At 41.1% G+C, this 13,748-nt stretch overlaps 1 protein-coding gene across 2 annotated transcripts in view; it reads right to left on the minus strand.

The window, feature by feature from the left end:
• Positions 1-416: 416 nt before the first annotated feature.
• The window catches only part of VPS35 (VPS35 retromer complex component), a 28,587-nt gene continuing 15,255 nt past the window's right edge, over positions 417-13,748 (minus strand). For both annotated transcript variants that reach the window (XM_003416340.4, XM_023555665.2), the window contains 9 exons: positions 12,625-12,721; positions 12,371-12,519; positions 10,054-10,261; positions 9,333-9,488; positions 6,230-6,352; positions 4,112-4,291; positions 3,406-3,645; positions 2,849-2,992; positions 417-888 (listed from right to left, as the gene is read on the minus strand). In XM_003416340.4, the coding sequence (XP_003416388.1) occupies positions 709-888; positions 2,849-2,992; positions 3,406-3,645; positions 4,112-4,291; positions 6,230-6,352; positions 9,333-9,488; positions 10,054-10,261; positions 12,371-12,519; positions 12,625-12,721 (1,477 nt within the window). In that variant the 3' untranslated portion in view covers positions 417-708. The remainder of the gene's footprint in view (positions 889-2,848; positions 2,993-3,405; positions 3,646-4,111; positions 4,292-6,229; positions 6,353-9,332; positions 9,489-10,053; positions 10,262-12,370; positions 12,520-12,624; positions 12,722-13,748) is intronic.

Below are 13,748 nucleotides of genomic sequence, written 5' to 3' on the forward strand. Positions count from 1 at the left end.
AATTTACAATAAGGTAGGTTTACATAAATTATATAGATCACAAATTTTCTACTTTATACTATTCAGAACAAAATTATTTTGATAAATACGCCCAGACGACAACAAAAGTTCTCAACGGATAGCTGAGTCCAAATATGCAAAATATAGCTTCTGGTTTTGACCGTGGTGCTCTAAAATCCTCAAACATGCATTAATATATTCTAGTTTTAGAGAAAATATTACACATGGCCTCGTCTTGCATTTAGGGAAAAGCCCAAGCCAAATTCCACATACAGTATTCCTTTCCTCTGAATTATCTCAGGCTGGACTAGAGAACAAAGAGACAGACACTTTTGGGTTAGTACTCCCCAGTAATGAAAAAAATTACACAATCAACAATGGGGAAAAAAACAGAAAAAAAGGAGAGAAAAGCTTCATTAGTAGCCAAGATAAGTGTTTTTTTTTTTTTTTTTGAACAGATCACGGGAATTTTAAATAGCAGATCAGTCATGCTACCTGGGGTGGTCAGACAGACCCGAACACTTATGAAGTGAATAACTTTCTTAAGGTCTTGAAGGTGAGAGTCTGGAGGTACTAGGTAAACCACATGACGGGCAAGAAAGGGAAACCTACCTCAGCGTTTCTGAAAGGCACCATCTACGGACAGGAAACTAGTACAGGAAAACCCTTGCTGGATGTAAATGGAGAGAACGTGAGCCCGTCTGTGTTTTAGAGGATGAGGCCTTCATAAATTGGCCCCTCAGATTCTGGCGATTCCCGCCTCAGGCGCAAGTGCTCCAGGGTATTATGGAAATGTTTGTTAATCTGTTCTGTTTCTTCACTGGACTCAAGGTTTGGGAGGTCTTCTCGAATCTTCTGGATTAGCTGGTTCAAAACCTGAATTGTTACCTATAAAAGAGTGTGTACAATTTCATGATCAAGCGTGTGCCACAAAAAGTAATTCACTAAACTGCTCAGAGGAGCTTGTGCTACTCATATCAGTCACCACAGTAACTACGAGAAGAGAGATGAGAACATGATTGCCGGCTGGAGCAACAACTATTGGTTTTATATATATACATGCGTACATATATATGTGTATGTGTGTGTGTATATATATAAAACCTTAATAAAAAAATTCAAATCAACATGAACCGATGGAAGAACAAAAACACAAACTTATTTAACCTACATCTTGACCAATATTGTTCTGGTAAAAGACAATGCATTTAGGAATTGTTCTCAACTTGCACATAATGTCAAGTCAGCCTACTACTGGGCATTTTAAAATTATTTTGTATTTTTCAGACAAGTGACTATTTTATGTTAATACTCTAAGCAAAAGAAGTAAGAATTTTCTTGTACGTAACTAGTCTTCCATTAGAGAGAAGAACTGATTTGGTCAAGACTGTTCAGTGAAAACTTCTAGGTTTCATGAGGGGAAGGACCATACCTCTCTTGTTCACCTCTGTACCCACAGATGTCACACAGCTGCCACCACGTAGGCATTCAGTATTTGTCCAAGAATGAATCAACAACCCAATGACAAGGCTAGTCTTTCCTTCCTCACAGTACAAAATTACAAAGGGCATTTATAAGGATTTTGGAGAATGAAAGAAACCAGTAGGTGCACTCTGCAAATGCCGACATTGTAAACAAAAAAGGAAGTAGGAGAACAATAACCTTTTCTACGTATCGACTCTAAGAGCAGGAAAGGAAACGGCTTCTACACAGCGCAGTTTGTTTTTCGGCAAGAAAAGACCACAGGGCACATGGTTGCCATCACCGAGGAAAATCTGAGCAATAAAGAGCTGCGGGTAGACATTCACCTACTCTGGCCATTTGAGAACAATGAGACTGGATCACAGTAGTGTACACAATAAAGCAGATCAATTCAATACACACAAAGAAAGCAAAAGTGCTCTCTGCCTTCCGGTAAAGATGAATTTTGAGAATTCAAATTCCCAGGAAAACCTCACTAAACAAATGTAAAATTGACAGAAAGCAAAATGGACATAAAACTAGTTCCAAAATAAACCTTGGGGGTATAAAATTGAGTTTCTGGGCAAAGGAATTCCATTTGTCCACCCATTCACTAATTAAGATATTTACAAAATACCCACCGACATGAGTGGCACTCTGTTACAGAACAGCTGGAGATGAAGTGAGCAAATACAGAATGATCCCTGCCTTCACAGAGGTCACAAAGAACCCAAATATGAAGAGGCTGTTAACACATAACACAAGGCCCATGAAAAGAGTGATAAATATCCAAGTGAAAGCCAAATCTAAGTAAGAGTAGTCTGTATTGCCAATCGCATTCAACCACCAACCAACCAGCTGCCACTAAGTTGACTCTGACAGCACCTGTGTCAAAGAACTGCGTTCCACACGTTTTCAATGACAGCTTTTTTGGAAGTAGATTGTCAGGCCTTTCTTGCAAGGCACCTCTGGGTGAACTGGAACCTGTTAGTAGGTAAGCATGTTAACCACTTGCACCATCCACACACATCCCCAAACTCGCGCTAAAAAGAGGAACACAGTAGAGTGATTTGGAGAAGGAAGAACGCAAAGTCAACAAAAACTGGAAACATCTTGGTAACTCTTAGAGCAAGAGGATAGGCCTCAGATTCAGGGCAGAAACCCACAGCCCACCTTTATGCTCTCAGAACTCAACATTTTCGTATTAGTTCACTAATGCTCTAATGGAGCCCTGGTGGCAGAGTGGTTAAGAGCTCTGCTGCCAACCAAAAGGTCAGCAGCTGGAATCCACCAGCCATTTCTTGCAAACCCTATGCGGCAGTTCTGCTCTGTCCTGTAGGGTCACTGGGAGTAGAAGTAAAAGTAAACACTCTAATAGTTCACTTACCGCATCATTTTCCTTTTCATAAAAATAGATATATCTGTTCAGAATTTCTATAAAAAGCTGCACTTGTAGAGATGGGTCCATGCACTGATTGGCTATTTTTAGTGCTTTCTTTAGGCACTCCATTACCCTCTTGCCTCCGTGAAGCTAGAAAAAAATGGTGGGAGGTGGGGGGAATACTAAAGTGGTTAATGAATCACAAAAGTCCTGTTTTCACACAAGGAAACAAACACGACACTACAGCACCTCTTCACGGTCTAAAGGAACACAAATTTAAATGCTCTTCTTTCCTTCCCTTTTCAAGTACATAACTGTGTTTAAAAACAAAGGGCAGTGGCATCAGCTTGCTTTGTTACAATATCCTCAAAGTGGGGGTTTCACCTCAGGATGAGACTCTCAATGTGTTACTGCCCACTTCCATTTTTGTAACAAAACAATTTGGGGGGTCAGATTTCCAAGCACTCCAAATGTCCCCCCTGCCCCAGGCACCAGGCCACGGCAGCTGTTCCCTGTTAATGATCCCCTCTCCTGCAACGTGGTCAAGGAGACTCCTGCCTTACCTCCTCTCCGTTTCTGTCTGTGTTTCTGCCGGACCAGAAGAGGTGCGCGCAGGTGCTCACAGCCCGGCCCTGGTCCGGCTTCTTCAGAAGTTTGGACGCAGCGAGTGCGCACTGAGTCCGCAAGGGTTCGTGGTTCTCTTCACTGAAACACTTCATCCTCTCAAACGTGCCAATGATCAAGGTGATGGCAGCCAGCTGGGCTTTGGAATCGCTGATTTCATCTTCATACAGAGAAAAGGCCTGGCAGACACAAAGCCCAAGGGACTTTAGGGACCTGCCATCCACTCCGGCACTGTCCAAAATGCATTCCACCACACCCTCCTCCTAGGAGACACTGCAGACCCCTCCGATCAGAACGTGCTGCACCCTCTCTCGGGGAGGCACAAGATATGGCTGATATGGCAAACATGCTCACGACTCAGTCTTACAACAAAGAAACCTGTTTCAATTTTGTGTAGCCCGCAGCTTCCACTGACGACGGAACTTTTTTTCCACGAAACACTTTCACCATGACACACCTGGAAATCTCAGATTTTATTAGCATCTGATAAATTCTGCTGCTCTAGCCAGTCGATATGACTATAGTGTTAAAAGGTTCCAAGGTGGTGAAGAATAAATTCATGTGACTTAGCACCATTACCTACAGAAAAGCAACTGAACTGAACAAAACTCATTGAACAACTCAGAAAGGAGAATGGATCATCACCTGGGACATAAATTCATATGCCACTGTTTCATGATTTTCAAAACCGATTTCTCCAGCAGCTAGAGCCCCTTGAAGAAAAAGCCGTAAGGGTAATTCTGCCAGCTCTGCTTTGATCAAAGCGCTTATAGTCTGGTGAGCAAATGAAAAAATCTTCTGGCATTTCTTTTCCCATTTGTCATCCTAAAACGAGAAAAAATATTTTAAATTACCTTAAACTCGAGAATATCCATTTTATTTAAAATGTCCAACAGAATACACAGTGAAGGTGGTCACGGCGGTGTGCTCACAGGTTTCCTGTCACCTTCCTTCTACGTCTTATGTATGGGACACACAAGGTAAGCCAGACAGGATGTCTTCTCAAACATCCACTGGAGAGTAACGGCTTTGCAGCTTTTACATATTTTGGTGTTTGTTTTCTCTGATCAGAAAAGTAACACATTCCCAAATTGGGGAAAACACACGAAAGAATTTAACAATTAAAATCATCCCTAAATCTACTGCCCAGCAAAAATCACTGGCAACATTCCGGTGTTATCATCTTTTCTTTTTTCCTATGCAAATATAAATACGCATTTTAATGTAACAGGGATCGTCGTGTATGGTTTTGTCATCTACCCTAAAAGACACTGAAAATCAGAGTTCAATGCAACTGGGCTCTTACTGCATATAATTTGTATCCGACTTCTTTTTCTCCCACTTATTTTGTCAAAACAATCTTCCTCATGATACTAAAAGTTGTATGAAAACATTTCAAACACTACAAAATATTACACAAACTGGATGTAGTGTAATTCATTTAACTATTCCCTATTTCCTTTTGGAAATAATCTGTAGCGCCATAATGCATGATCTATACACACACAGCTTTATCCGACCTGTCTCCTTAGTACAAGTTCTTAGAAGTGGAATTACTGGATCTTTTAAGGCTCTAGTCACGTATTGCCAGCGTTTTCTATACAGACTGTAGTAATTCACACTCCCACTACTAGAAATAGATGAGAATGAGTTTTCATCACACCGTTGCCAATGCTGAACTTTCTTTTTCTCTTTGCCAACTTGATTTTTAAAAAGGTTAACTGTTGTAGTAATAATTACCATGGTTAAATATTTTATCTATATATTTGACCATCCACATTTTTTCTTGTGAAAGCAATCAAAGTATCAATCAGTCTTTCCATTTAAAAAAAAGGGTAACAGTCATAGCCTTGTTACAAGGATTAAATATAAGAATCCAAGCATCCAGAGCTTGGTGTAGGGTGTACACACACTAAGTACATGCTAGCTGCTATCATTACTGTTACAGTAGCAAGTTATCAACCCATGAGATGCTGGAAAAGGGAGTGAAAGAGAGGCTGGCCTGATAAAAACTGGCCAAACACAGCTATATCGTGCTGGCAGGGCTGCTGATTAAATCTCTCCTCCCTGTTGTTAGAAAACTCAGTTTACTGGGATTTGTTTCTTTAAATAAACCTGACTGGCCAACTTTCACTCATAATAAACTGAGGGATGTTCTTCAAAACTACACCCCTGAAGACTTAAGCTGTGATTTTGTTTGTAAAATGAATAAGCTCATAAAAAATGCACACGACTCATGCAATGATTCAATTACATGCCTTTAGAGGAGAGGTGGCTACACAATGCCGGGCCCCCTCCTGAGGGAAAGCTAACTTAAAGGAGGTCTTACCCGTTCAGTACTTGCAATGTCTGCAGAAGATTCCCGTATCACTTTAGAATTAGTACTTTAAACAAAGTACTAGAAGAAAATGAGATTGTTCTTATAAAGACTAAAACATTCTGGGCTACTCTGTAACGAATTCATCAATGTCTCGTAAGTGATTTTTAAACACAGGAAGGGGAAAAGTTCTAGCCTGGATTTAAACCGCTTTAATCTTTCATTTCCAAATGTTTTTATGCGATCCCTTAGCTGGTATGGGATCTATGAACATCACTGTTAGAACACTTACATCAGGATGAGTGACGAATTGGCAGTTACTGAAACTGGGTTTTCACTGTACTCTTGTCGGTTTTTGTATACGTTAGAAGTTTTCCATAATAAAAACTAGCACACACACAGTGAGGAGAAAGGAAAAACAGTGTTGATACTCAAAGTAAACCCACCACTTTAGAGTTCTCTTTGTAGCGAAAAGCCAGCTGGTAAGCTGCAAACACCAGTGGCGGCAGTGTGAAGCGAATCCGTTGATTTCCACCAGCTCCAAAATGTTTTCGTGCTGTGTTTAAAATCTGACCGTTAAAAAAAAAAAAAATCACATATCTTTTCAGTACTATGGTTAATCATTTATAAAATTAATCGAGGGCTCTAATCTTCACCATGGCTACTGTTTTTTATTACATATGATGTGTCAGGCTTAACAGTACATACTTCACATTTCTAATCTCGCCAAGTCATCACCATTACCCAGAGGTAGGTATTAATCCCGTTTTACAAGTGTGGAAACCTGAGGTTCGGCGAGGTTACGTACCCTATCCAAGGTTACACAACTAGTCATGAGCAGAGATCAGATTCAAATCTATCTTCATACACACCTGTACAAGTATGCTGTGTTGATAAGAAGCACAGGCTCTGAAATAAGACGGACTTACATTTAAAGTAGATTCTTACTACTGTGTGACCCTGGGGAATTTATTTACTTTCTCTTAAACGTGTTTCATTTGAAAAACGGGAGTATTATACAGTAAAACCTACAAAAGCTGGAACCCATGTAAGGCAGAAACCTGTCAGAGAAGGAAAACTCAAATATTTCCACTAAAAGGAGGGATAGAAAACTGGTAAGACTACACCCTGCCAAAGCCAGAAACCTTGCAAGATGGGAAAAACGAGGCATTCCCGTCACGTTCAGCTCTCACAGGTTTACTATTCTTCTCAGAGGGTTGTCGGGAAGATCAGGTAAGATCATACTGAAGTGTTAGCAGGACCTGGCACAAGGCATGTGCTCAGAAAGTGTCAGCTATGGTTATGATACAAAGACAGCTACGTGCATATTGCTGGCATTATCATCCCACCTAATTCAGAAAAATACCAGGACCACTTACGTCAAGGGAAATGCCAACACACTTCAGAAGAGCCACTGTGAAACAAATGCCTGGTTGTTTCAGAAAATTACAAGAAAACCAGAATGCATGCGAAAGATGTGTGAAATATTCAGGTTTTCTGAATTTCTCGGATCTAGTAAAGAGACAAGAAGAGACCTCTGCACAGGGGCATGTCCAATTGGCACACGGGGAAGGCATCTTCCTAACTGCTGCATTAGGCACACAACAGAAACTGAAAACACACGAATGCCTCTCTCTCTCTATATATACACAGCACTTGGCTGCTAACCAAAAGGTCAGCGGTTCAAACCCAAAAGCGACTCCATGGGAGAAGGACCTGGCAGTCGGCTTCCATAAAGATTATGCCCTAGAAAACCCTATGGGGCAGTTCTACTCTGTCCTGTACGGTCGCTATGAGTTGGAATCGACTCAATGGCAATGGGTATGATTCAACCAGAATGTTCCTTAGAAGCCAGAATGGTGAGACTGTGTCTCACATACTCTGGACATGTTATCAGGAGGGATCAGTCCCTGGAGAAGGACATCACGTTTGGTAAAGTAGAGGGTCAGCGACAAAGAGGAAGACCCTCAATGAGATGGATTGATACTGTGTCTGCAACAATGGGCTCAAGCATAAGAAGGATCATGAGGATGGCGTAGGACTGGGTAGTGTTTCATTCTGTTGTACGTGGGGTCACTATGAGTTGGAACCAACTGGATGGCACGTGACAACAACAAAATATATATACATACATACAAAAAAAAAAAAAAACTGGTATATTAAACACAAAAACATAAAGGAATCAGTTAAAACACCTGAGCAATCAGCCACTCACTGTGTATAGATCACACAGTGCACAGCGCTCAGAATGTTGGTCACAAAGCCAGCTGAAAGACTCACCCACGGCAACAGAAATCAGCCTCTTATTTTAGCACACAAATTATGAAGGAGGACAAGAGTGTCAACTGAGACAAAGAAAGTCAGCAGAACGCATCAGATCTTGCCCTCAAATAAAGGTGTCCTTCATTACAGCAGCCTAGCACTTCGCCTCACGCATCCAACAGTGGTCAAACAACTTTGCCAGAACAGTAATTAAGCCATCATCCGTGGACCCTTCATTACAGTGAATTACCTAGTATCAACAGCTAGTACTCCTACTCAGGCAACACATTCTGCTCATTTCACAAACATTTACTGAGGACTAACGATAAAGGAAGGAGGCCTGGTGGCACAGTGGCTACAGCGCTTGGCTGCTAACCAAAAGGTTGGCGGTTCGAACCCACCAGCTGCTCTGTGGCAGAAATATGTGGCAGCTTACTTCTATAAAAATTTATAGTCTTGGAAACCCTACAGGGCAGTTCTACTCTGTCCTATAGGGTTGCTATGAGCCAGAATCAAGTTGATGGCAGTGGGTTTTTAATTTTAAAGGAAGACACAATCTCATTTGATTATTCTTTTTCGGAAAAAAAAAAGGTTAAGAAAAAGGCATTTGAATTTTAGTCTTTTTATACGTTTCCAGTGCGGCAAACAAATATAACTTATATTTAAAAACCTTACAAACATAAATACAAGTGAATATAAAGATGATGCTTCTTATAAAATTTATTATGATAAATAACTGAACATTTCTAAAAGTGACAGGGTTCAAAAAGAAAATGAACATGGACTAATTGACATACCCAACTAAAGGAGGACAAGCTTTTCTTTAAGATTCATTTTAAGTCTTCAAAAGACACTAGAGCAACTGACTTGTTTCTCACTTGTTTACAAACAAAGAGCACTGGTGGCGCACTGGTTAAGTGCTCGGCTGCTAACTAAAAAGGCTGGAGGCTCAAACCCACTAGTCGCTCCTTGGGAGAAAGACAAGGCAGTCGGCTTCTGTAAAGATTTACAGCCTTGGAAACCCTGTGGGGCAGTTCTACTCTGACCTACAGGGTCACCGTGAGGTAGAACAGACTCGACAGCAATGGGTTTTAGGTTGTATACAAACAATGAAGCATTTATAGAGAGTAAAAACCCATACGTGCCACTTACAGAATCTTTTATTCAATTGCAATTGTTTTCAAACCTTCTGACTAAGACCACAAGCTGCACTGGAGCACCCTGAGTGCTCCTCCATGTCTCCTCACTAGGAGCTGACGCAGGGCAACAGCAGGAGCTGACTCCTACCAAGTACTGCTGGTCAGGGTCCTCGGAACGCAGGAGATGGATGAACCGGCCTACAAGGCTCTGCTCATCAGCAAAATCTTCAGGATCAGGGTCTTCTACAGGTTGATCCGGCTGGTCCTGAATCAACGTGGATACCAAATTCATTATCGAATCTACCTGTAAACAGGGAACAGGAAACCCAGTGGGGTTAAACCATCAGCATATAAAACCAAAACACCAAACCCACTGCTGTCAATTCCAACTGACAGCAAACCCTATAGAACAGAGAAGAACTGCCCTATAGGGTTTCCAAGGAGCGGCTAGTGGATTTGAACTGCAGACCTTTTGGTTAGTAGCCAAGCTCTTAACCACTACACCACCAGGTTTTCCATCAGCATATAAAGCCACTGTCAAAAGTGCTTCTAGTGGTGTCCAGTGACAACATTTCTAAGAAGGTGTATGTACCTCGTCAACATACAACATCCAGAGACAAACGTCTGGAAAGAGACATCAAGCATTAGCTAACAGAAGTTACGCTCTTCTTGATGGGATTATACGTGTTTTATCATTTGTTTTTCACACATCTCCATTCTAATTTACATAATAAATAAGCTACCTGTAACTTTTTTTTTTTTTTAAGTATTAAATTCCCCTCCCCTCCCACCTCATGCCCTGGTTCCCAGTTCACAAAGTAATGACGGTGACTCCAGTTCCTGACACAGGCATGCTGGTGTCCCCTTACCTGGTCTTGAGAGACAATTTCTGTGTTGTAATCCAGAACGTTGCTAAGCACATAACAACTCATACTCTTTCTGGACTCATAGTCAAAGTACTCAAAGAGTGGGTGGAAATGTTTCAGCTTCAAAACTGTTAAAATATTGTTGTACGTGTCAACAGGTATCTTCAAAAGTCTGGTGAGCTCCTTTGAAACTGCACTACTGGTGGCAATACTACAAAATGAAAAACAGCAGCCCTTTAATGAAAAAATGAACTCTGCATATACAAGTAGCACTTGTTTCATAAAAATTTGACAATTTTCATTTACATGTAGAAGGAAATGGTTCAAGCGAAATCACACTATCCATAAATCCTCCAGTGACCTTCTTCCAAAAGGATAAAGATGCCTACCTGAACAGTTATTACTGTTGATACAAAGCAAGATATACAGTTGTCAGTATCTGAGGGGGACTGGTTCCAGAACCTCCGTGGATACCCAAATCTGAGGCTGCTCAAATCCCTTATATAAAATGGCATTGTTGTTAGGTGCTGTTGAGTCATTTCTGACTCACGATGACTCTACGGCGTAGCATCCGCACATGACCCATGCACGTCCTCCCGTACACTTTACATCACCTCTGAGAACTTACCATTACACCTAATACTAACGTTGGTGATATGTAAACAGCTGTTGTACCGTATCGTGCACGGGTAAGGACAAGATGCGACGCAAACAATGCTCCAATGAGGGCCACAAAGAGACTGAGGACCTGTGAAATGGGAGAGGCTGCAGCACAGACTGCCTTCACATCACTTCACTCCCATGGATTTTGCTTGGTGCGTGGCAAATTCAAGTTTTGCTTTTGGGAACTTTCTTTTCCCCCTAAATGTTCTCTACCCATGGCTGGTTGAATTCGCAGATGTGAAATTCATGGATACAGAGGGCCGACTATAATAGTTTCCAACTCATGACAGATGGCAATCTGTAGTTAAGGTGACTGTCTAGAATTCGACAACATATCAAAGAAAAATACTCGAAGCGTTGTTTTGTTCCTAGGGCCCCCAATAAGTACTGAGTATTCATGGTGAAAATAGGAAAGAAAAAAGCCATACAAAAACTGCAATTCAACAAAACAGAAAAACACAAACTATTTTTTCTACATCCAAAATCCACCAAACCCACTGCTGTCATGTAGATTCGAACTCATAGTGACCCCACAGGACAGAAAAGAACTGCCCCCTAGGCTTTCCAAGGCTCTCAATCTTTAGGGAAGCAGACTATCACATCTTTCTCCTGCTAAGTAGCTGGTGCATTTAACCGCTGACCTGTCGGTTAGCAGCAAGTGCTTTAACCACTGTGCCACCAGGGCTCCTCTTTTCTATGTCAGAGAACGGAAATTAAGAAAAAGCAGATAGAATTTAAGGCAGTAGCTTGTGGAAGCAATCTGTAGGGGCCAAAGCATATCCGGACATTATAAGACTTCAGAGATGAGGATTTCTAACTCTTTATTTTGCCTAATTTTACTTTAAAACTCGCTTGGTGGGAGAAGGTACAGATACACACCATTTGAAGTTTTCTCTCACACTTATTATTCAAAATCTGGACTGTTTTCAGTTCCCACAAAATGCGAGTGACCAAAAGAAAAAAGGGGAGTAAAAATAGGTAAAAGAAGAAATTTGCCCAATGCAGCTGAGCCACTGGGAGGGAGACAGACAGGAGAGAGACTATGTGAGATTATAAACAACGGAGAGAAAGTGGGGGCCTGGCTTGACCGGAGGGTGCAAAGGCAGTAAGGAGACTACCCAGAAAAAGGTAACAGGGTCAGAATTGCCCACAGCGGCCGCTGAAGGACGCCATGGGTCTAGGACAGCATAGTGAGGAAGCTCCAAGGAGGGAACAGAATATCATACTTTCCTTGTTGCAATAAAAATCAAAGCTCAAAACAGAAAAATATTTTAAACCAATTTAATTTCTACACCTTATACGTACAGACCTCTAATTTTTCAGAATTTATTCTTCTTTTGGAAACCACTTCTTATAAAATACTGCTTGATATACACAGTTCCCTTAGCAAATGAAAAACAAACTCATTCATACATAGAAATGGGTTTGAAATGGAGAGAGCAGCTCCTGAAGACTGCTGTGGTCCATGAATGCTACTACTCCATCCATGTACAAAACCATATAATTGGCTGCCACTTTCTGTCCTGACTGGCACCAAGCCTGACGACCTAATACACTTAAGACACATGCAGACATTTCAAAAAGAAACTGGGAGAGAAAAGCAAATCTGGGACTACAATGTGCTGAGGGTTTTTACAAAAACGTAACTTTGACTTACTGTTCAAGGTTGAGCTTATTAAATATCTCCACTGTTGTTTCCAGAACTTTATCAACATAGTCCACACGATCAGGGTAACACTTCATGGCAAGGTTTATGAGGGAGACTTGTAAAGACACAACATCCTCCGAAGGCATGTCTTGTCTAGACTGGAATGTTCAGAAAACCATAACATTTATTTTAAACACGACAAAAGGATCTACCAGCAGAGAAGTTTCAAACTTTCTAGTGCTTAGGAGAAAAGCCATACAAACCTGTATTACTGTAGCCACTTGCTGTGAAAATATGTCAAAAAGTTTAATATCTGCTGGGATTCCAGGTCCATCTTCACGGTGAGCAAATAAAGCTAATCTAAAGCAGAAAAATCATCTTTATTTGAAAAGATACAGGGAGCTGGGTAGTGAGATCATGGATGACACTTTATCTTTTTCTGCATTTTCTACCATCAGAGTATTTCTCCTGGAACACCAAGGAGGACAGGGAACACAGCATGTCCACTCCCTCTAAACAGCTCTGCCCACGATGCCTTCATGTTTTCTCACTTTTCACCACACTGAACAGAATTTAAACAGGACGATTTCCCCAAGCTCCTTGAAGCCTAATGAAGGGGTACGACATGCACAGATAGAAAGCATTAAAGGTGAAGGTGAAGGGAAAATGCAGAAGAGAATTTCAAATTCTCATGGAATCCAGATTTTCAGGAGTCACGTGGGCTGGATGAGCCCCTGCAACTACTGCCCTAAGATAATCTTTAAAACTTAAGCCAAAAATATCCCTGAAGTCTTCTTAAAACCAAACAAAAGTTTAGCTTAACGGGTTAAAAAAAAAAAGTCTGCCTTGAGCTTCATGCTCTTTTAAGAACTATCTCTATGGGATCACAGTGATAAAAGCGACTCGAAAGGCTGGACAGGAACCTTGTTAATGAGGGAGGAACAGCTCAGGCAAGGAGGGTGACAGTGGCTGCACAGCTTGAAGAATGTAACCTATGTCAGTGAATCGAACGTGTACAAACAGTAACTGCTGTATGTTTCACTGCGTATATTCTCAACAATATATTTTTAAAAATGCATTAAAGTAACAAATGTATTTAACAGCCATGATTAATCTTTAAGAGGTAAAAAACGTGTTCTACCACAATAAAACTTTTTAAAAGATAAAAAATACAGAGTGTTTTAAGATACCGTATTTTTGCTACTGTAAAGTTTGAAACACACCTAGTTCTAAAAGTAGTAACAATCTGTTGCTGTCGAGTCGGTTCCGACTCATAGCGACCTTTGGTTAGCAGTTGTAGCACTGAACCACTGCACCACCAGGGTTCCCAGAAGCAGTGAAGCTGCTCCTCTCCTCCGAATCTGAAACTACTGCAAACAACATCTGT

Source organism: Loxodonta africana, chromosome 21, assembly GCF_030014295.1.
Source record: "Loxodonta africana isolate mLoxAfr1 chromosome 21, mLoxAfr1.hap2, whole genome shotgun sequence".
In the NCBI taxonomy this organism is placed as follows: domain Eukaryota; kingdom Metazoa; phylum Chordata; class Mammalia; order Proboscidea; family Elephantidae; genus Loxodonta; species Loxodonta africana.